This window comes from Mirounga leonina, unplaced genomic scaffold (genome assembly GCF_011800145.1).
Source record: "Mirounga leonina isolate KUSES-001 unplaced genomic scaffold, KU_Mleo_1.0 Mir_97, whole genome shotgun sequence".
Lineage (NCBI taxonomy): Eukaryota > Metazoa > Chordata > Mammalia > Carnivora > Phocidae > Mirounga > Mirounga leonina.
The window spans coordinates 400,737-421,372 of NW_023270889.1; the positions used below are offsets into that span (position 1 = coordinate 400,737).

At 40.7% G+C, this 20,636-nt stretch overlaps 1 protein-coding gene and 1 pseudogene across 2 annotated transcripts; one reads left to right on the plus strand and one right to left on the minus strand.

Annotated features, from left to right (window-relative positions):
- Window positions 1–893: 893 nt before the first annotated feature.
- Window positions 894–18,581, minus strand: LOC118006478 (alpha-methylacyl-CoA racemase-like). Of its 2 annotated transcripts, XM_034999147.1 has the most exons (5): window positions 18,233–18,581; window positions 16,009–16,152; window positions 14,743–14,903; window positions 10,095–10,281; window positions 894–1,642 (listed from the first exon to the last, which is right to left on the minus strand). In XM_034999147.1, the coding sequence occupies exons 1-5, from the start codon at window positions 18,477–18,479 to the stop codon at window positions 1,233–1,235; spliced, it is 1,149 nt and encodes a 382-aa protein (XP_034855038.1). In that variant the 5' UTR covers window positions 18,480–18,581; the 3' UTR covers window positions 894–1,232. The 2 variants fall into 2 exon arrangements, with proteins under 2 accessions (XP_034855038.1, XP_034855039.1); XM_034999148.1 differs by lacking the exon at window positions 16,009–16,152 and having other exon boundaries at window positions 906–1,642; window positions 18,233–18,575.
- On the plus strand, window positions 6,298–7,818 carry LOC118006571 (annotated as a pseudogene).
- Window positions 18,582–20,636: the final 2,055 nt, after the last annotated feature.

Sequence of the window (20,636 nt, forward strand, 5' to 3'; positions counted from 1 at the left end):
GAAGCGGGGCTCTCAGTATGGTGGTCTAGATGGAGACTGGGGATTATTTGAAGAAAATATCAAGAACATTTTCTAAAATTCCAATTCAGATACTGGCTGAATGATTTTATCACATAAAAAGGATCAGATTTTTTTTTTTTTTTTAAAGATTTTATTTATTTATTTGACTGAGAGAGACAGCAAGAGAGGGAACACAAACAGGGGGAGTGGGAGAGGGAGAAGCAGGCTTCCCGCTGAGCAGGGAGCCTGATGTGGGGCTCCATCCCAGGACCCTGGGATCATGACCTGAGCCGAAGGCAGATGCTTAACGACTGAGCCACCCAGGCACCCTGGATCAAACTTTTCTAAGGACTTCATTTTGGTAAACAGTAGAGCCAAAGTTATTACAATGAGCCACAAAATGCTTTTTAAGTGCTATTTATTTATTTATTTTTTTAAGATTTTTTTATTTGAGAGAGAGAGAATGAGAGACAGAGAGCACGAGAGGGAGGAGGGTCAGAGGGAGAAGCAGACTCCCTGCTCGGCAGGGAGCCTGCTTCCCCCTCTCCCACTCCCCCTTCTTGTGTTCCCTCTCTCGCTGTGTCTCTCTCTGTCAAATAAAAAAAAATTAAAAAAAAAAAAAAAAAGGGCTTTCTTGAAAGCTTTCCACAAACTTAAAAGCATAAGCAAACTTTAGGGAGGGGAAGGCTTTATTTAATAAAAAGCATTATATTTATTCATTTAAGGTACACCATTAACATTTTAATTTTTTTTAAAAGATTTTATTTATTTATTTGAGAGAGAGCAAGAGAGAATGAGGGAGACAGAGTGTGCACGCACATGTGCACACAGAGGGAGAAGCAGACTCCCTGCTGAGCAGGGAGCCGGGTGCAGGGCCTGATCCCAGGACCCTGAGATCATGACCTGAACCAAAGGCAAACGCTTAACTGACTAAGCCACCCAGGTGCCCTATTAACATTTTAATATTAAAAATATAATCTATCAAATAAATCGAAAGGCAGAAAAACTGTCACAATTTGATACTGGTAAACTAAAAACATTCCTAAATCAAAAGCCATGATGTTAACCATTTTCAGAATTCTATCATTACTGTGTAATCAGTCTTGTTTCTTGATTGGAATAGCTGGTCCACTGTGATACTGTTCCTTCATGTTTCCACACTTAGAATTTTATGTATTCTTCTGTACTGAACATGCAATATTCAAATTCATTTGAGCTAGGAGGCCTGGGACTTAGAGATTAGCTCTTGGCTTATTACTTTCAATAATTTTATCTGAGGTAAGCTGATTGATCTCTACCTGGCTAAACCCAAATTCTCTAAGTATCTCTTCAGTATGTTCTCCTACAAAAGGATTCCTTTTGGAAGAAGGGGTAGCTGGGGTGTCTGACAGCAGAGGTGCAGGGCGGGGACTCACCCCATGCTCCTCTTCAGTGATAAACGAGCCCCGTTCTTTGTTATGATCATGGTGGGCAGCCTCTTCAAACGTCAGAACTGGAGTCACGCATGCATCTGTGCCATCGAAGATCTGACACCACTCTGCCTTTGTCTTCTTTGCAAATACATCTGCAAATCTCTTCTTCATTTCTGGCCAATCACTCATGCTCATCTGATGAGGAAGCTCATCAGACTTTAGCCCAAGTCCTGAGATAAAAACACAATTTCTTAAAATTTTAAGCTTTGGGTGGAGTGATTATAATCAAGGAAAATGCATTTTGACCTCACCATACCGTCCCAAACAGGATGTTCTGTAAGATTTCTCAACTGGGTCAAGAGAGGAAATTCAAACTCAACTTGAAGTTGGAGCCAATGGCTAGAGGTAAGCGGGTAGCAGGACTCCAAACAGACTTCCCACTGGCAAGATTTTATTATTTATATTTCATCAAAAGTAGTCTATTTGTAAAGGTCTAGTTTACAGAAATTGATTTTTTCCCCAGAGTAAGTTTTCAAAAATAAATTTCCTCATGATGCTATTATCTGTCATACTGAATTCAAACAACCCCACATTTTATATAGTGTACCCAAACCCTACAAAAAATAAAATTTAAATAACTTGACACACAATTATCCCATTTTTTAAGAAAACTGAAGGTAAATGATTAAATTCAAAATTGCAATTTTATATATAATATTCACCTCTCTTTATTTTGGTCAAATAAAAGAGCTCTAGTAGGACGGATGTGTGACTCATTACCCTCTTAGAACACTGCTGTGAACTAGAAACAGAGGCTTTGTAAGATAACCAGAGACACACGCAACAAATTATTCCTACAGCAAACATGACAGAAAGTGATCACCCAGCCAAATCATGAGTGAGGCACACAGACTTTTGTGTCAAGCATGAAGGAGACCGTGAAGGGCCCATCAACACACGGTGCAGAAAAGATGAAAGCATCCAGCTGCGGATTTAACAGAAAGGATGGCTTCTTGGGCCCGTGACCTGATCTATGCCTCCTTTACAGACTAAAGCTATAAAGCATCTGCACCCCTGCAGATGCACCTGAACTCCAGAGCAGACTGAATTATACCCAAAAGGCCACTTTACTAGGGTTTGGTGTAAATGTCATGTTTACTCCCTCATGGAAGAGGGTTTTTCAGTGTAGACGGTGAGAGTGGAATAATAATGAAAGGCCCTTCTGCTTATGCATGTTATTTTGCATAAGTTTAGTCAAGTTAATCTAATAATTATCACTTTTATCATCCTTTCCTTCCCTATCATGTAGAAGAACAATGACTAATTGTAAACTGCTCTGAAGAGGAAAATCCCTCAAGAGGTAAGACATGAATACCGAAAGCCATTCTTAGGGTTCTGAGGTATATAAGGAAATAAGGAGAACTCATACAGTTCTGGACAGTTGTGAAAAGACAACTGTGGGATACACAAATAAATTTTTCTCTGTAGCCACTTGTCCCATTCAAATACCAGGAAAAACACGGAGCCATAACTTCAGGTTTATCACTATAATCTACCCCAAAAAATGTTTCTAAGGATGTCTTTTACTTAGCTTTCTTCTTCCTGATTGCCCCAAACTCTGTGATTAAAAAACAAATAAAATGACCAGTTAGCCAAAAATAGTGATATAGATCATAGCTACTACTAGAAACATTTGCATGCTTTATTTTTTTAATTTTTTTTTAAGGATTTTATTTATTTATTTGAGAGAGAAAGACAGAGAGCATGAGAGAGAGCGAACACGAGCAGGGGGAAGGGCAGAGGGAGAGAGAGAAGCAGGCACCCCCTTGAGCAGGAAGCCCAACTTGGGGCTCAATCATAGGACCCTGAGATCATGACCTGAGCGGAAGGCAGACGCTTAACCAACTGAGCCACCGAGGTGCCCCTGCATGCTTTTTCATTCAGAATGTGATCAGAATCCTAACACTAAATAAAACTGGATCCAATATGTTCTCTCTGTAACAGACATTATATTTAAGATCAATGGTCTCACAAGCTATAGTTTGTATACTGGAAAAATACTAGAAATCAAAGGACCCCAGCTCCTACTCCTAATTCTGACACCCCAGCTCTTCAACTGTCTTCTCATCCTTTCTCAGCCCACAGTTTCCCATCCTGCCCAGGACCCTGATCAAGGTCACAGGATTAGCCACCAAAAGTTTACAATAGGCTGTTTCCTGTGTTCTTGACATTCCTGTATGGAACTCTAAAACCACTCCCCCACATAAATACAACTGTAGATGGTAGCTAGTTTTTATAGCATAACCAATATTAAATTTCTGGTATTTTTAAGTCAAACATTTCAAGGACTGGTCTGTAGACTCAGACACTATTTAAAACTTGGGAAAGTATGTTTTAATTTCCAAAAAGCTACCTTAAATACACATATACATACACACAGGCGATTATACAAAATACTTATTATTTTAAGTATGTGTCATAAACTTTACTGCTCTGTGACACAATATCTGGCAAATATGAAGCAGTCAAAAATTCATGTTGTAAGCATGCAATGTTCTATGTACAAAGATTAATGTTTATTAATAAATAATGTTTTAGTACAGGGACACCATACAATATCATATGGCTGCTATATATATCATGAGGCAGATTTTTTGGATTGACAAGAAAGGACATCTTTAGTATACTGTTGAATAAAAAAAATAGCTATTAACTACAAATTTACATGATTATATACTGTATATAAATATAATTTATAAATAAATAAAACAATTGTGTTGATATGTACACAGAAAAAGTTCATGAAAGCCACATCCCAAACTTTCCCAGAGTGGAAGGACAGAGAGAATTTTTACTTCTTACTTTACAAATTCTGTATTATACTTTTTTCTAAAACACACATTATTTTGAATTATTTTTCATTTTTTAAAAATTGTCATAGCATAACATTTATAGTAATTCTGTTTTAAGTTTCTGAGTAACTGCCACACAGCTTTCTACAGCGGCTAAATAATTTTTACATTCCCACCAGTAACGCACAGGCCTGCAGTTTCTCCCACAACCCTGGCAACACTTGCCATCTGCTTTCCTTTTAATAATATTTTGAAGTTTTAGAACTACTTTAAAAAAATTCTCTAGTGCTTACTGATTATACTACAAGAGTCTTGTTATCCCAAAATGTCATGAAATTCTGTGTTTTCAGATTTCTTTGCCCCAGAAAGCAGCAGTAGAATCTGTACCTTGCAAGAACCTTGTGTATTTATGTTCAGACACTGAAGAGTTCAATGAAGTATGGTCTCAAGATCTCAAATATAAGGTAAAATAAATGAGGTACATAATTAACACTACCTAAAAAAATCATTATGGATATGGCCATTGGTCCAGTTGGGACCTGAGAGAGAAGTAATGTACATGTGATTAGTAAAAGTACTATTTTTGTAAATAAATACTGTAAAAGAAAGAAAATGCTGAGGCATTTTGGCATGGACTGTGTAGATTAGCCAAAGCTGATTGAACATGCTAAGTCAGCCTGAACCACAAACCACCTATCAGCTAAGGATCCCTAGTGAACTTTGAAGGGAGAGAGGAGGTTAAGGATACCATAAAAGGCTGTAGATGCAAAGAGAGGAGGCTATAAAAAAAATCAGGGTGGTTACAGAGTTTAGACTTAGAAAGAGAAAATCTAGAAGGTGGTCAGAAGTTGAAGGGCTGGAACAATTAGCCTGCTAGAAAAATATCCCATTTCATTTTCAGTGTTTCCAGAAAAACTCATTCATTGTGGTGGAGTGTGAATGTTAGAAATTATCGTGCCAAACACATATGTTTTATCTTAAGATAACAACAAGATACACCAAGGAGGTAAGTTAACTTCTGGAATGGCAGAGCCAGAACCTTCAAAAGCCTGCTCTTGCATAAAAGCAACAAGAACCCTGGCACAAATGGTCAGAATGAACCTTTTCATAACTCTGGAAATTAACCAAAAGTTTACAATAATCCAAAAAGCATTTATTCAGGAAAAACAACTACATCCCAATAAGATCGGTGAGACTTGTGGTGTTATAACTTGCACTAATTTCATCCCTCTCTTCCCAGCTCTGTTGTAGCCGTCAAAACCAACGGGCTCCCAACCACAGTGCTGTAATAACTAACAGGATAACTGCCATTGTAGGAAGCAAATGAGTTGAGAGCTTCCCCAAAATCCCATTCCCAGAGAACTGCCATTTGTCTAGCAGCTCCCTGAAAGGCTCCATTCTCAGGGCTTGTCTTCATTTGATCTGACTTAGAGCTCACAATGCCCTATTCCTGGAACACTTTTGACATATATCAAAAAAATCAGTGGCAATTGTTTACTATCATAGCTATCTGAGGTGGCATTCCCTGTTGGAACTAAAAGGAAGCTGACAAGTAAACTTAAAAGTGGGGAATAGGATTTTCATGGGGGGCTCTGAAATGCTCCAACATTTTCCTGAGAATTTAGAAGGCACATATGTAGGGCTGTGAGTATGCGCCCAGGAAAGATCTGAAAAGGTCCTAATCTTTCACCTCTGGTTGACCCCGAGTCTCCCTCCGCACAAGCAAGAAGTGAAGGCACAGAGCACCTCAGGAAAAGATGGGAAATTAATTGGTTCAAAGCATTTAAGGACATCTCTATCCAATCATGACCTGATCACCAAGCTAATGGAACAGACTTCAGTGGCTGAACATACCAAAGAATACGGATTTAGTCCAGGAAAGTCATTAAATAAACAAATAGCAGAAATGACAAACCCAGGACTGAGGAGAAGGGAAAGGAAGGTGAGACCTGATCTCCAGAGTTGCCACATTACAGGATTTAAAATATCAAGTTTCAACTAAATTTGTGAGGCATGCAAAGAAGAAGGAAGATATGACTCACACGTAAGACAAAAAGCGATGAACAGAAACTGTCCCTGAAAAAGCCAAATATCGGACTTACTGGAAAAGACTTTAAATCAGCTAGCTACTTAAAATATGTTCAAAGCACTGAAGGAAACCATGTCTGAAAAATTAAAAGAAGGTTTGAGAATGATGTCTAATCAAAGAGAATATCAATAAAGAGACAGAAATTATTGAAAAAGGAACCAATAGAAATTCTGGAATTAGGGACGCCTGGGTGGCTCAGTTGGTTAAGCATCTGCCTTCAACTCAGGTCATGATCCCCGGGTCCAGGGATCAAGTCCCACATCAGGCTCCCTGCTGGGGGGGGTCTGCTTCTCCCTCTACCCATCCCCGCTGCTTGTGATCTCTCTCTCTCTCTCTCTCTCTGACAAATAAAATCTTAAAAAAAAAAAAAAGAAATTCTGGAATTGAAAACTTCATTAAAGGGACACAGCAACAGACATGAACTAGCAGAAGAAAGAATCAGGGAACTCAAAGAAAAGTAAACTGCTTATCCAGTCTGAGCAACAGAAAGAAAAGGGAAAAGAAAAATGAACAGAACCTCAGAGACCTGTAGGACACCAGCAAGAACAGCAACATATGGAGTAACTGGAGCTTCTTCCACACATGCCTCTGCCCTTGTTTCCTGGACTTTCCTCACAGCCTGGCCCCCAAATGCCAGTCTTCACTCCTGCCTCAAACGAAGAAACCGAGACTGCCACCTGCCCCCAAGCCAGAGGGAGAGGGAGACATCTCAGCCCTTGCTAAAGGGAGAAAAACAACCGCAAGCAATCAAAGATGTTGATGAAATACAAGGTGAAATAGACTTAACAGAAATGTCAGTGAGATTTTGAAAGTAGAACAGGAACAGGAACATAACAAACTCTGCCAACCATTTCTTCAGGAGAGGGCAGAATTGACTGCCCAAACCCCAAATTGGGGGGTAAGAACATTTGTCAACCATCCACAAGTGTCTGCACTGCTTGGGGAGGAGGATGAAGAGGTGTTACATTATTTGACAAGAGTTGAAGTGGCAGAATTTGAAGATATTAAATCGGGTTACAGAACAGAATATTATTTTGATGAAAATCCTTACTTTGAAAATAAAGTTCTCTTCCAAGAATTTCATCTGAATGAGAGTAGTGATCCACCTTCAAAGTCCACTGAAATCAAATGGAAATCTGGAAAGGATTTGATGAAACGTTCAAGTCAAACACAGAATAAAGCCAGCAGGAAGAGACAGCATGGGGAACCAAAGAGCTTCTTCACCTGGTTTACTGACCATTCTGATGCAGGTGCAGACGAGTTAGGAGAGGTCATCAAAGATGATATTTGGCCAAATCCATTACAGTATTACTTGGTTCCTAATACATATGAGAAAGAAAGGGAAGAAGATGACGATGACAATGAAGAAGGTATGGAAGATACTGATTAAGAAGATGAAGGTGAAGAAGATGAAGGTGATGATGAGGGGGAGGAAGGAGAGGAGGATGAAGCAGAAGATGACTAATGGAACACTGACAGATTCTAACCTTCCTTTTTTAATTCTCTCCAGTCCCTGGGAGCAAGTTGCAGTCTTTTTTTTTCTTTCCTCCCTGCTCTTGTGCTCATTTGCCCTGTTTTTTGAAGTCTCTTTTCTTTCCCTTTATACTAAAGGTTCTCAACTTATTTTGGGGGGAAATACCTTGAACAAAATACTTTGGGAAAAGAATGTCCACCCCTCTCTGTTCCAAATTTATTTTTATCCCTTCCTGTCTCAACAAAAAGTTGATGGAATCAACACCACTGTGCTCTGTGGGAAAAAATAAAAACCTGCTCCCTTAGCTCTGCTGAAAGCTGGAGGGTGCTAGGCCCTTGTGTGGTAGTGCACAGAATTCCAGCTTTTTTTTCTCCAAACAAATCCAAAACAATCTTGAAAAAGAATAAAATTGGAAGGCTCACACTTTCTACTTTCAAACTTACTACAAAGCTACAGTGATCAACACAGTGCGGTGCTAACTTAAGGAGAGACATGTACATCAACGGAACAGAATTGAGAGTCCAAAAATAAACCCTTACACTTATGGTCAACTGATTTTCAACAAGGATGCCAACACCATTCAATGGAGAAAGAACAGTCCCTTTGACAAATAGTCTTTGCTGGGAAACCTGGATAGCCATATGCAAAACAATGAAGTTGGACCCTTAGCTCATCCCATATACAAAAATTAACTCATAATTTAACAGAGACCTAAATGTGAGTGCTGAAACTATAAAAATTTTAAAAGAAAACACTGGAGTGAGACTATAAAACTGGGCATTCTCTGGATAACTTCTATGCAATATTTATTAAAGGATAAGTAATAAAAATGTGCTAATCAGCTTACATGTTATTAGAACTCAATAGTAGCTGAAACAATTGTTCAGAACTCAAACATTTTTTTCAATGAGTATATTTTATCATTGTCATTTAGAATTGCCTGTGAATGATGATGATAAAAAGCTGACTGAAGTTTAGTCATTTTTATTATTGTATTTAAATTCTCTATAGACAATGCATAAATATACAAGGTTTACGTCAGGTATGGACTCCACTGTGCTCTATCCTGCTGCCTTCCAAGGCCCGAGGAAGGAGTGTCACTCCCACCACTCAGCCCCTCACATAGCATTGTTCTGTCCTTGATTTTGAATTAAGACCTTCCATTCTTAGTTTTAATTTCTGAACAGAAAAGCCTTTATTATCTAGAGAAACCATTCTGTTCTACGTTTCTCCAACTATATTTAAGTTAGTGAAGTTAATATTGTTGATCATAAAATGCTTTCTGATGCTTGTAAAAGACAATTTCAGTTATATGCCAATAACTGTAGGTAGTATATTGCATCTGAAAAGCTACCAAACATAACAACAAAACTCCACACTTAAAGTTGAAAAGATAGATGCACCATGACCAGCTTGTCACACCACATTATATATTCTACAACTTCTTACTCAGGTATCTGTAAAGTAAACTTTAAATTCAAACATTTTACGGAAACAAAATAACATTAGTCCAATTATTTAATTAGGGAAGAAGAGATCCCAAATATTCCTGCTAACTTGTGGCCACGTGCAAATAAGACAAGAATCTACAAGAAAGGTAAACTGTAGAAGCATCAAGTGATAATAACATATTCCAACAAAATCTTATTCACCAAGGTCGCTCTGTATTCTAGTGACCCCTGACACTGGGGAGGACTATAGGTGACATCTATCAAGGTATAAGAACTGGTAGAGGGGCACCTGGGTGGCTCAGTTGTTAAGTGTCTGCCATGGGCTCAGGTCATGATCCCAGAGTCTTAGGATCAAGCCCCACATCGGGCTCCCTGCTCGGCGGGAAGCCTGCTTCTCCCTCTCCCGCTCCCCCTGCTTGTGTTCCCTCTCTCATTGTGTCTCTCTCTATCAAATAAATAAACAAAATCTTAAAAAAAAAAAAGAACTGGTAGAACCAGCAGGTCATTCCTAAGGAAGAATAAGATGTGGGCACACAAGGGCAATATAAATATCTGAGTATGAAATGTGATAAAAAACTGAACTTCCACAAAATGGATTATTTTTTTAAAGTCTGAGCTATTTTATAGACTTGTCAAATTACCTGTCAATTTAAAACATAAGGGAAATGCCCCACAATATAATGATGGCTATAATTAGGTTAATTAGAGGTAGATACATAACAAAAGACACAATGAATTTCAAAAGGCTCCAAAATAGAGGTTACAGAACATCCACAAGAAAAGGGGAGATGGGGAAGGCACATGAAAGTTACTTACCTTTGATCAGCAGCTTGTAGAACTGGGGCTCTAATGCTCCAACAGCCATGAACCCCCCATCTGCCGTTTTGTAAGTTGTGTAGAAAGGTGCTCCACCATCTAGTAAGTTCTGTCCTCGAGGCTGTTCCCACATTCCTAGTTGTTGAGATTCCCACAGAAAAGAACTCAGGTATGCTGTTCCTTCCACCTTTGAAGAAGAAACAGGATACAATATGAATCCAGATATTTAAACTATAAAGGCATGATTAATTTCCACTTAGATTTTTTTTTAACATTGGTATACAAATGTTTCTTAGAGTATAGGAAGATTGTATCTAATTACACAACTTCTTTGATATTTCAAGAAAGTGTGTTAGAACAGGTTTATGGTAGAGGGTTTCTCCACTATTCAGGTCAGAAGATACTTTTCAGAAAAGACTTAGAAGGAACTACTTTTGTTCTCCCTTTCAAATAAAACTGCCAAATGTTGATAATTTTTGAAGCCAAGTGAGGGCACATGGAAGTTCATTATATATTCTCTCTATAATTATATATGTTTAAAACTATCAGGATAAAAAGTTAAAAATAAAGCAAAGAGGCTTTTGAAAATCTATCTTCTGATCTCAATACCTATAAACACATACACATAGATATATGAAGCATATCACATTATAAAGGTAAATCATATTACAGTTAAATTTAGCTTATTTTATTTTGACTCCAAGCCCAAGAAAACTATATTTGAATATTTAATACATTTTAATTTTAACAATCACTAGAAAGTAACAAACATAACAATATGAGTGACAGATACATGGGTTTTCTGAGTCCAGACAAACTAGTTTGGGAATGCCAACTTCCCACTGAGTCCTGAAGTAATAGTAATGGATTCATATCCTCAGGTATAATTGTTACAGGCTGGATGTACTGGGCTATCCAAAGAAGACTACTTCCCTCTCCTAATGGCTTTATGATCCTAATGATCTAGGCCCCCAGGGAGAACGCCATCAAAGCACCCTTGGTGGGCCTACGGAATTTCTCACAGTTACTGGCTACGAAACAAATGCAAAATGTATCTTTGGATACATTCCAATTTTCCCTTTTAACTTGAAATCTCATGCACACCTAAATTTATGGCTTTGAGATCTGACATACCAAATAGTATGTATATTTTGTATAAGTGGCTTCTTTTGAAACTGGGTTACATAGATTTTAGAGTCCCCATATCTATACATATACATACACACACATATATATACATACACACACACGTAGAATGATACACCACATATAACGATACATATACATACATAAATGTATATACACACATACACAAAATCTCCTTTATATACTAGATATACTGGTGAGTATCTTGAAAAAACATGCACTAATAGAGTTACGGGTCCAGTTTGGCCCATCCAGAACACACAGAGGTTCTGATTTAATCCTAATTTTATCCTAATTTTATTTGGGTAGGAGAATATAGGGCAGCAACAGCAGTTACAATCCTCACCTCCACACGCTACCCAGATGTACATCTTCTCTTACCCTTCACGCACATGTTGAGCAGCTGACACAGACAAGAGCCCTTTGACACAAGGGAACTGCAGCCTCAATTTCCCAACCTTTTACACTGTTCTCATCATGTGGGACCACAGCCTATGTGCTAGCGCCCAGCCACCTCGCCCCAGGTCCAGTGCCCTTCCCCAGATCAGGGGTAAACATGGGAAAACAGACATCATGTTCCACAGTTTTCTTCACTTGGCAGTTTCCAAGGAGACGACCCCCGGACATCACAGGCAAGCCTGAGTCAAGGATTCTGCCGCTAAAAACACTTGAAAACTATGGCCTAGAAGAATAAGGTATCTGCGCTCACTCATCAGCTTCTATAACTATTTGTATCACAAGGGTTCCCAGAGATGGGAAAGTAATGAATATCATGCTTTACTGACCCATAAGGCCTTAGAGTTATTAGCCAACACTCACTTGACCCTAATGCAAACATGAACCCCGAATCAAGTTTGCATTTCCACATATACTAACAACCGACTATCTTCCTAATCATCATGTAATTCTGATTAGACACAGTCTGATGAAAGCAGCAATTACCTTTTATTGATATTTGACTATAAATAAGCAATTACACATAATTAGTAAATTATTCAAATTATTATTAAGTAAGTATTTAACCTTATATTCTCCTTAAAACTCCCAAGGTCTCATGTTTGTTCTTAGCTCATTCCTTTTGGACCCCAGGGACCATGTCCATGGAGGGCAGTGACGGAAAGCATGAGTTTTCATGCCCATGAAGATGTCACACTGCCTGCGTCTGACCCTCTCCAGCCACCTGCTTTGGAAGGCAGTTCCCCGTCTCCAAGTTGGAAGTCTTCAAATGCCAAGAGAGTGAGCACCCCTCCTTGACGGAGCTATGTGGGTCAGAGGGAAGACACAGGGAAAGCCCCTCGCCCGTGCTCGGCCTACAGTAAGTGCACAGTGGGTACCACTGCTGCTCCTAGGTGTGCAGGGACTGGGCCAGGAGCTGGAGATAGAAAGACCAATCACACACCACTCCTACCAAAGTCACTTCAGACAGGGACACAGAGGACAATGTGAATGTCACAGGAGTTAGCCTGTGAGAAGGTAGTGCAAGCCAAGGCCCCAAGATGAGGGGCCCTGGAAATGGCTTTTGTAAAAGGTCACCAATGGCAAATCCAATTTACACTGTTCAGATCTAAACTCTTGAGGTCTCCACCAACATCTGGCCCTCTGACCATTCCTTCTTTTTTTTTTTTTTTAGCACTTTCTCTTTCCTTCGTTTCCATGGAAACACACTACAGTTCTCCACTTTGCTCTCCTTAGCCCGGTTTCTCCTCTTCTGCCCACTCTTCAAACCCAGTGTTCTGTCTGCTTCCCTAGAGGACCACACAGTCTCAGGTGGCTCCCAAATGACTCTACAACTCTTTCGAGTCTCTAACTTCGAGTATTCACCTCCATCTGGACATCTGAGTGACTTCAAACTTGAAATGACCCAAACTGAATTCCTTTTATAATAATAATAATAATAGAGCACCACCTCTATGCCAGACACTGTTTAAACCCTGAACAACGGATAAATTCATTCAGTTCTCTAACGATGCTCTGAGGTAGGTACCATTGTTATCTCCATTTTACAAAGAAGCAGCTGAAGCGCAGGGAGGTAAGTACCTTACCCGAGATCACAGAGTGAGTCGGTGGCAGACCTGTGGTGGAGGAAGGGGGGCTGCCGGAGTCTGTGCTCCTACCCACTAACTCACGCTGCCTCTTCCATCGGCAGTCCTCCCCCATGGTGCCAGTGCTGCCATCCACTGGGTCACCCACAGCAGAAACAGGGGAGTCAGGGCGCCTAGGGGGCTCAGTTGGGTAAGGGGCCCACTCTTGGTTTCAGCTCCATTCGTGATCTCAGTGTCCTGGGATCGAGCCCTGCATTGGGCTTCTCTCTCAGTGGGGAGTCTGCTTGAAGATTCTCTCTCTCCCTCTCCCTCTGCCCCTCCCCTCACTCAGATGCACACACTCTCTGTCTCTCCCTCTAAATAAATCTCAAAAAAAAAAAAAAAAAGAAAGAAACAGGGGAGTCAGCCTTGACTCCTCCTTTTCCCCTCACTGCCAATGCATCACCAAATCCTGGCAATTTTACATTCTCAGAGATAAATTTCCCTTAAACCCAGACCCATTCTATCACCAATAACTTTAGTGCTCACGCTTCTCTCTCAGCAACAACCCAGTAACTGTCTCTCTGCCTCCAGTCTTGTCTTCCTCACATTCATCTCCATTCTCCCTCCAAAGAGCTGCCCAAATGCAAACCTGTAGTGGTGCTGGACTGGGTTCCTTCCAAGGGGCTGTGAGAACTTGGGCTTCCTCCTCTTTAAAATAACATACTCCAAGTGAAACTGCTGTTTTGAGGATTAGGAGAAACTGCACAGGGAAAGTGCCTAGCATAACATGAGGCCCATTCTCAAGGCATGGCAGTGAAAAAAAAACGAAGCCTCACAATGTTGGAGTTTCCCCGAAAAACGTAGAAGGAAGGTCTAGACTGGCCCATTTTACTTTAGCACCCTTAAGAATCTTCTCTATCTAGAGGCGCCTGGGTGGCTCAGTCATTAAGCGTCTGCCTTCGGCTCAGGTCATGGTCCCAGGGTCCTGGGATGGAGCCCCGCATCAGGCTCTCTGCTCGGCGGGAAGCCTGCTTCTCCCTCTCCCACTCCCCCTGCTTGTGTTCCCTCTCTCGCTGTGTCTCTCTCTGTCAAATAAATAAATAAAAATCTTAAAAAAAAAAAAAAAAGAATCTTCTCTATCTATCTGCTAAGGGAGACTTCCTGAGCCCAGTTTTAAATGAAGATTGCTTGAAAAATGTATTTGAAGCACAAGAAATAGTATGGGGGAAATTGCTGAAACCAACACAGGAATCAGATGAGCCACGGAAAGTTTAGAAAATTGATTCCACAAACAGATAATCAATGATGACATTCTAACACACGTAAAGGATATGAAGCTATTTTAAAGAAAAGTTAATTTGGGTTCTAACTTCAAATCTCATTCATCTCCTGCCTTGTTCAGAAAAGAATCCGAGGCAGCTGCCTATCATACTTAGGAACAACCGGGAGGCTTATCACTTCCCCTAATTCACACTTACCATGCTTGCATCGATGACCTGACCTTTGCCAGAGCGTGTGCGTTCAAACAGAGCCATCAAGATGCCCAGCGTGCACATGAGGCCGCCACCACCGAAGTCAGCCAGGAGATTCAGTGGGGGATATGGATTCTCACCACTTCTGCCGATTTTTGATAGAACACCTACATCATTAAAAAACATCAGGGAACAGTACTTGTAAATTTAATGTCTCTTTTAAATAAATACATGAACACCTGAAGAGGAATAACCAGTCTCTCCAGTTGCTAACATAGTGAATACTAGTACATAATGCTTTTCCAAATCTAAGCCTATTCAGCATATTTATAAACAGGCTTTTCCCACAACAAGGCTCCTTGTTTTGTTTTTTGTTTTTCTTCTCTAAAACTTGATTCCAACTCATGCTTTCAGAATTTTATTGCTAAGTTTTTACTTGCTGAGTTTCAGGGAAAAAATTATTGTTATCAATTTAGTTTATGGCTTAACAACAGTATTATCCACTGCCATTCTTATTAGAAAGAGATGCAAGAAAATGAACACAAGAAAAATAAAAGTGACTACATTTTAAAATAGCTGGAAAAACCGATTCCATCCTCACTCTTTTCTTCAACCTTTTAAATTTGTACTCACAGGAAATTTGAGACTTTCTTTACTCAAAAGCACATACTTTCTTAGGATCCTAGGACTGGGTCATTCTAAGACATATTCTCACAGGCAAAAATTCTAATAAAGTGATAATATGACCTAAAACTACAGGTATTTAGAGAAGTCTAAAATGGTGACTCAGGCAATGATTCTCAATGAAGGTAGGAGAGGGGAGGCGGGATCAAATGATATTAGCATTTTCAAACTACAGGACAATCAGATCTCTTACTTCCTGGCAGGGGCTTGCCTGAGAATTGATTATACAAATGTAGTAAGTAAATGTTACTAGTGAGAGTGTATTATCCCTCAAATGTGTGAAAACAAGGGGAAAAGGGTTGAGAATAACTGTTCCAGGACAAACCAACCCCCCTCTTTAATTTTAACTAGGTTCCATGTGCAAAGTGGGGCTTGAACTCACAACCCTGACATCAAGAATCGCATGCTCCACTGACTGAGCCAGGCAGGCGCCAGACAAACCCGCCCTTTTTGAACGACCATTGTCCCCTTATTGATTCTGGTAAATATTTAAATCTGCACCTTTAAAAATTCTTTATAATTAGTGTAACTGTCCATCTCGACCTGGAACAAAATAAACAGTACAGAGAAATTATTTTGTCGATGTACCTGACAAAGCCAAATAGTTGATGTCATGGCCGGCTACTCTAGAGAATCTTCCTGACTGGCCAAATCCACTCAACCTGGCATAGATAAGCTTTGGATTCTCCTTCTGCAGAATCTCTGGGCCTAGCTGGAGTTTTTCCATGACACCTTAAGAGAAAAGTAACAGTGATTTTTTTTAAAGAAGGATGAACTGAGGATGGGTATAATCCCGTCTCTGTGGCAAACAGAAAATGGCACTCTTGCAAGTCATACTAATAACGTTTGTGGTGGGTTTTAGCATGTTTTAAGGACATGGACACAATGAGTGAGGTCACCACTTGTGCAATGTGTGACTTCTGCCCCAGAATACCATTTCCTTCCAGCCCTTCCTTATTTCCCTTCAGGCATATCCAAGCTCCTTCAATCCCCATAGTGTGCCTTTCATTCCTTGAGTCAGTACCTTTATAGTTCCCCAAATCCTCTCCTTAGTCATTTATTAGAAATGGTTTGTTCTCTTGGAGCAGTTACCCTGGGGCTTTATTTGGTCAAAAATACACTTCTGAAAACGGCTATTCCTTTTAGGATCTTTTCTTTTTCTGTGCCTGCCATCACTGCCCACCACCTTCTACCTCATGCTGCGCTTCTGTGTGTAGATATTCCTTCACCTTCCCTATCAGCTTAGAATCCTCTGGTAGGATTCACGTCTGATCTGTTTCCTCGGGCCTCTAAAGTGCCTAGCATGGGTACCTTCACAAGAGGCTCAGCAAATATCTGTGGAAGGATTTGCTAAAATAGCATCTAAGAGCTCTTTATCAGCAAGTACCATATTCATTGCACAAAATTCAGATAACTGGTACTTTAAATCTCCTGGGACTAAAAATAATAAAGATTATATAATAATTTTATGGTCTTTTTTCTCCTAAATGTACATAAATTACAAAAAAAAAAAAAAAAAAAGAATTCCAGTCCTCTGCTTAAACAAACACCAGCCACAATCCTCTCACCCAGTAGCTATGCCTGTATTCAGGGCTCTATTTTCCTCCTAATTGCAAGACCTTGGAATCAACCATGTTGAGCCTCCATCTTTAAATGGGGCATTATTAAATTATATAATCCTAATCATTAAATTATTATAATCCTCCAATCTGCTGTGAGGATAAATGAATTAACACGTTTAATATGTCTGGTGCCCCACAGACATTCAATTCACTCACCAAACATTTACTGACTTCCTGCTATATACCAGGCAAAGCTTTGGTTTAGTACTTGAGCGAGATTACCTGGCAGCTGTCTGAGAATGGATCCAAGTGGTGCTGGACCCAAACGCCAGCTTTAAAAAGGCTGTTACAACAGTGTGAAGGAAGCTACAGCAAGTATGTAAAGCCCGAGTGAGAGAAAGGAGGAAGAATGTCTGGATTCCTGATAACTGTAAGCAAAAGAAGTGAAGAATATTTGGAGTCATGGACGGGGTGCAGGCTTCTGATTCAGGCAACTGGGTGACTATTGGTTCCATTTACTGAGACAAATAATATAGGAGGAGATGCTATTTTAGGAGGTAACATAATGGACTTGTTTTGGGATTTGTGGAAGTTGCCATGCCTGGGAGACAGCCAGTTAAGAGATGTGCATGGCTTGTGTATTCCAGCGGTCTGTGGCTCTAAAAGAGGGGGGTACAGTTATAGATTTGGTCATCATCTGTCTATAAAAGGTGAAAACGTTCGGAACAGACAAGGTGGCTCCAGGACGCAGAGTGTAAACTAAATTGATCTGAAGCTGGAACTTGGGAACACAAGGATTTAAGACAGAGTGTTAGCCTGGGTCAGAGGATAGCTTTTGGAGGGTACACCAACCCCCCAAACTGTAGAAAAACTTCGACTATGTACCTATATGCAGTTTTCCAGGGAGGGAAATCTATGGCTTTCGTTAGATTCTCATAGGATTCGTGACCCTCCAATAATAAAGAAAGGCAAATACGAAGAGGCGATTATAAAAACGAGCAATGTGGGAAGGAGCCGGCAATGGGTATGAGGAGAACAAGGGCAACAGCAGTATCTAGGATTCCAAGTACGCAAGATCATCCCAAGGGGCGAACGGTCCACTGCAAACCTGACAGAACAATCTAGAAAGGCAGGGACAGGAAAGGGTTTGAGCGGCAACAGGGCACGGGTGCAGCGGGCGCTGCCTGTCGAACGTCCCGTTTCCTGCGTCCCGCCCCCCAGCGGCGCTGAGGAGGCGCCGGGGGGCTCACCATGGCGGAAGGGCTCCAGCAGCACATCCGTCCGGGCGCACAGGCGACGCAGCACAGCCGCCCCCTGCGGCCGCTTCAGGTCCACCGCCAGCGAGCGCTTGCCCCGGGCCAAGAAGCTCACATCTCCGCGGGAGCCCAGTCGGTCCACACGCACCACCCGCGCCCCGAAGTCCGCCAGGACCATACCGCAGTACGGGCCCGGGGCCAGGCCGGCCAGCTCTAGCACCGAGATACCCTTCAGCGCCATGGCTCCCGGGTCTCCAAGTGAAGAACTGTCCCAGCCTAGACGTAGCGCAGGCCGCCAGGCCGCCAGGCCGCCAGGGAGGCGGGACCGCCTAGCGCTCCCTCCCTCCTGCGCCTGCGCGGGGCCCTGTCCTGGAGTCTGCGCATTGGGCGGATCCCGGCTCCGCCTCCTCGCCGGGTCCGAAGGGTGATTTCCCTTTTTCTCGGCTCCTTGCCCTTTGAGGGGTTGCTAGTCACATGACTCAGACAGGATTTCTTTGCTTCCCTTTCTGCATATCCAATGTTAAACTGAGGCTTGTTAAAAATTTTAAGGTTTTTTTGTTTGTTTGTTTGTATGTTTGTTTGTTTTTTTAGCAAAACATATTCTAATCAAGCAGGACCCAAAATGAAGTGATTAGGAGCATTCTACCAACAGGAGCTGGGGAGAGGCTTTTACAGAGAAAAGCAAATAAGTGATTGATTAGCTGCAGGTGAAAGTCTGCTTGGCTGTTTGTGATGGATTGTTCTTAGGTTTCAATTTCATGACTTTGAGACATTTACAGGGTTATTTGTTTAGTAGGCTGCCGAGGCATTGAAACCACAGCAGTCTAATGGCCTCCTTGTTTAATTAATATAACACCTCCTTGACCCTCTCTAGCCCATGTTCCTACCTTTGTTCAGACGTAAGCTTCCTTACCCCCTTCTCTTGTTTTATTTTTATTTTAAAAAACTTAAAGAGAAAATTGCAAAGACTGATAAAGAAGACATCCAGATTGACACAATATTTTTTTTTTATATTTGTTTCCAGGGAAACAGTATACATATAACAACCAGGATGGATTCACATGAATCAGAAATATTACCCAGCATCAAGTTTTACTAATAAGTTCAAAGATACAGGTCATGGAAAGGCTCAGACAAATCAGAGTTCTTGAAAATCTCACATGGCCCTTCCTTCCTACATTGGACACATACCCTCTGTTACAAGCTGAATTATGTCCCTTCAAAATTCATATATTGAAGTCCTAACCCCAGTACCTCAGAATGTGACTGTATTTGGAGATAGGGCTTATAAAGTGATAACTAAGATCAAATGAAATCATATGGGTTGGCCTTAGTTAATATGACTGGTGTCTTTACAAGAAAAGATTAGGACACAGAAAGCAAGGACTGAAGGATGGCCATGTGAGGATGCAGCAGAAGGTGGCTATCTGCCAGCCAAGGAGAAGGGCCTCAGAAGAAACCAAACTTGCACATACCTTGATCTTGTACTTTTAACTTCTAGAACTGTGAGAAAATGGTTTTCTGTTGTTTAAGCTGCCCAGCCTGTAGTACCTTATTATGGCAGCCTGAGCAGACTAATACAACTATTAAGAGGGTTGGCGGTGGAGAGTTATGATATTTTGTTATAGCCCTAGCAAACTAATATACCCTCTGACCCATGGCTATAGTTTAGGTCTCTAACAAGCTTCTCAGGTACCTAACAGACTTCATTTTACATCCTAGAGAGTTACTTAGCTCTGGAACCATGCTTCCTAGATTCTGGGTTTATTTAGCATAAGTAATGCTATGGCCAGGGCTATCTGTTAAATGCATCAAATAGATAAATTCTCTTCCTTCTAGCAAATATCATTCATCTATTTACCTAAGGTAAATAGATACAAAAGATACAATTGACAAGGAGAGTCATGTGCCTTTTTCTTTAACCCTCAAGTCATCCCTGTAGTAAAGGGAGCAAATAGATCACAGGCCAGCAGCTTTTAACACCTTCCATAGCTAAAGTCTCCTTTACCCTCCCTACCCACAGTTATATTTCTCTGCTCCTGCTCATTCCACTGATCAAGACATAAGCACTCCCATGATTTTGATATATGGTCCACAGTCTATTATATCTATTGATGCTGTAGCTATACTATTTATATACTACATTTTGTTTATATATATCATATTTTGTAGTTTTAATTTCCATAAATGATGTTACATTGCAGTCACTCTTCTGAACTTGCTTTTGTAGTCCATCTTATCCTAACTTGTCTCCCCATTTCTACTCCTTTCTCTTAGATCCATCAGATTCTTGGCTTAAATACAACAGAATTCATTGGAAGGATACCAAGTAGCTTACATAATTGCCTGGTGCTGCTGAATTCAGGCCACTGGAGTCCCATCCAAGGTCAAAGCATGA

Bases quoted from the DNA above. Each gene is read 5' to 3' on its own strand.
- LOC118006478 (XM_034999147.1), bottom strand. From the start codon at position 18,479: ATGGCGCTGAAGGGTATCTCGGTGCTAGAGCTGGCCGGCCTGGCCCCG. The intron at 16,153-18,232 runs GTGAGCCCCCCG...TTTTCTCTTAAG, and splicing joins GCTGGAGCCCTTCCGCCATG to GTGTCATGGAAAAACTCCAG. The intron at 1,643-10,094 runs GTAAGTAACTTT...TTTTTATCTCAG, and splicing joins CTACAAGCTGCTGATCAAAG to GACTTGGGCTAAAGTCTGAT.